General features: G+C 49.3%; 1 protein-coding gene across 1 annotated transcript; it reads right to left on the reverse strand.

Moving 5' to 3' along the window:
* Positions 1-909: 909 nt before the first annotated feature.
* H257_19014 (hypothetical protein) lies at positions 910-2,185 on the reverse strand (the record flags this gene model as incomplete). Its single annotated transcript, XM_009848170.1, has 4 exons — positions 910-934; positions 1,008-1,366; positions 1,951-2,113; positions 2,181-2,185. The coding sequence occupies 4 exons, from the start codon at positions 2,183-2,185 to the stop codon at positions 910-912; spliced, it is 552 nt and encodes a 183-aa protein (XP_009846472.1).
* Between the last annotated feature and the right edge of the window lie 818 nt (positions 2,186-3,003).

Consider the following 3,003-nt stretch of genomic DNA (forward strand, 5'->3'; position numbering starts at 1 on the left):
GTTGATGGCTGAAGTTGGAATAGATCCAATCAGCTTAGATAATGACGAGTAAAGCATACCGGTGCATGTTGCAGGTATTGCCTGAAGTTGGTGGGTTCGGTAGGAGGGTTCCTGAGGTAACCTCATGCATGCTCCGGGCCTCGTCCAGTTCCTCTTGGAACTTCTTCTCCATGACGGTGCAGTCGACGGAATCCAGTCTGGCCCAGGAGCTCGAGCGCATTGCCCTATGTGACGACGAAACGGTGGATGAGTTGATGGCTGAAGTTGGAATAGATCCAATCAGCTTAGATAATGACGAGTAAAGCATACCGGTGCATGTTGCAGGTATTGCCTGAAGTTGGTGGGTTCGGTAGGAGGGTTCCTGAGGTAACCTCATGCATGCTCCGGGCCTCGTCCAGTTCCTCTTGGAACTTCTTCTCCATGACGGTGCAGTCGACGGAATCCAGTCTGGCCCAGGAGCTCGAGCGCATTGCCCTATGTGACGACGAAACGGTGGATGAGTTGATGGCTGAAGTTGGAATAGATCCAATCAGCTTAGATAATGACGTCCTTGTCCATTCGAAACCCTTCTTGTCGACGTGTATGGTATCGTCAAATTCGCGAAAGACAGACGGAGTTGCGTCGTTCTAGATAGACAAAACGCCAGCCGAGAGCTCACGTGTTCTGCGTTAAGGGCCGTCTTGAGGTTAGTTGATAGGTGGTCAAGCATGCCCACTTGTAGGCGTCGGTGCAGTGTGGACTTTGATATCCACGCGTGGTGCGGTCCACACCGAAAACAGCATCCAATACTTCCTCGTTGTGGACGGCCACTACGACGTTTTGGCTTGTTATGGACTGAGGGGAGCGGTCCAGTGTTCTCGTTGTCGATAGGGTAAATGTCAAAAGTGACACTTGTCCACTCGTCGCTTGTCATACCTTGGCGTTTGTCGTAGCACTAGAATAAACCATGGGTGGTCCCAGGTGGCCACTGATTTGCTGACCATATATTGATTGAGAATGACCAGCACTTGTAGATCATGTGCATGCCGAGCAGCAGAGTCAAGAGCTCCACCACGGCCTTTTGCTCGAAGTACGATAGCACGGTTGACAGCGGCAGGTCGTTCATGCCCCACTGCAACGCCAGCGCGATCTGCACGGCCGAGTACGAGTCGTTCCACTGGCTCAAGTCGAGCAGCCGACGGATGCCCATGTCGCCAATGGTGCCCATATGCAAGTGGTTGATGCGGAACTTGTAGCAGCCGACCGTGTGCACGACACTCGTGTCCGGCAACGCCTTGGTCAAGTCCGTGTAGTAGCTTCGCTCGCCTTCGTAGCCGTCGCAGCCGCCGATGACGTGGAACCGGCTGATGTGGCCGTCGGTCAAGGCCTACATCGCGGTCGCGGCCGCACCGATCATAGTCTGCGCTGCAGCTTTTAACACTATGAGTACTATGTACATGGCAATGTTGTAGTATTGGCTTGTAAGGCAGATCATGGTCGTCGTGTGGTTGTGGTTGAACATCAGAGTCTCGTCGGTTGAGATTTTACACTGCTTACGCTCATAAGCTATTTTGCACCAATCATGCGATACTACTACTGCGCACTAATGATGGTTAAATGCGAGAGACAGTTGTGTTGTCGACGTGGTGTCAATAATGGATGCGCGTCCTCGGTCCTCGGATGCAGCCGGTCACTCGCATTCAACTTAACGTCCCTCTGGGGATTTTGATATTCAATTTACTGTCAGAAACTGTCGGAGAAGAGACCATTGCCATCTCCAACGCTAAGAGCAGAATTCACCTAACGTTACCAGTAGTGGTTCTATCAGGGATACAGTAGCCTGCTCTTTACGCGAAGGTGATACTCTTAGTGTGAAAGGTGAATTAGTTACTGGTACTCCCTCCGTCCCACAATACTTGTGTAGATCAGAAAAAAGCTGTACGGCTCCTTGAATTTACCTTGAAAATTTACCTGACGCCAAATGAAGATGTTCCCGAACGACGAACACAGATCAAGCGATTCATCGGGCAAGTCATGTTCCTGGCGTCTGTGTTGCGGCCCCGCTTCGACCGACAACGCAAACAGCACTTTGACGACAAGTTGGGCATTTTGCCTTTTGTAACTCAAGTTGCTGCTACACGTTCGTCAAGAAATCAACCCGCAGGCACCCTCGAAACCAAGTGTGTGAGTGATGATCGTACTGCATATCGCGACATGCTTATGGCAAAGCTGATTCCGACAATTGTGGCGAAGTGGCCTCGTGACACCAAACACCTTCGGCTTTAACAAGACAACGTTTCGGCGTATGTGGCGCCTGGTGTACGGTGGCAGCTGGAATTGTTGACCTTAGTTGTTGGTGTGAGGCACCTCGGAGCCCGGATCTAAATTTGGTAGTTCTGGGTTTCTTTACTGTAATTCAGTCAGTCAAGAGGTCTAATAGACCTCTTGTTCACTATTAGACCTCTTGTTCACTTAAATTGCAACAGCCATATGACACCGAATGAGCTCATATACAATTTGTTTGACAGTGAATGCTGCACTTGTTGACCTCAATGTAGAAACTTTAGATAACGTATTCTACTCGTGGATGTTGCGCATGGAGCAGATAATGCTTTGTGCTGGTGGGAACGATTATTCGAATCCTCATATCGGGAAGGCCCGTTTGAGACGCTTGGGTCAATTACCTCGTCAATTTGAATGTTCGCATGAGGCAGTTGTCGTTGAGGTAATATCTCCGTCACAACGAAATTAGATTCACACACAACAGATATGACGCTAGCACATGTACATCGTCGTCGTCACAATAAAACTGGTCGCTTTCACACAAAACCAGTCGTCTTCACACAAAACTAGTCGTTATCACAATAATATCGTCGTTATCACAACAATTCCGTCGTTAACACACAACATGGGGCGATGTCACAAACGCGACACGTTTAATAAAGTCTTGTGAGTATGGATTTTTCCTGTCCAAATAGAGTCACAGACCAAGTCATGTTGGTGAGTTTGTTGACGATGGTAATA

This window comes from Aphanomyces astaci (genome assembly GCF_000520075.1).
Source record: "Aphanomyces astaci strain APO3 unplaced genomic scaffold supercont1.310, whole genome shotgun sequence".
Lineage (NCBI taxonomy): Eukaryota > Oomycota > Saprolegniomycetes > Saprolegniales > Verrucalvaceae > Aphanomyces > Aphanomyces astaci.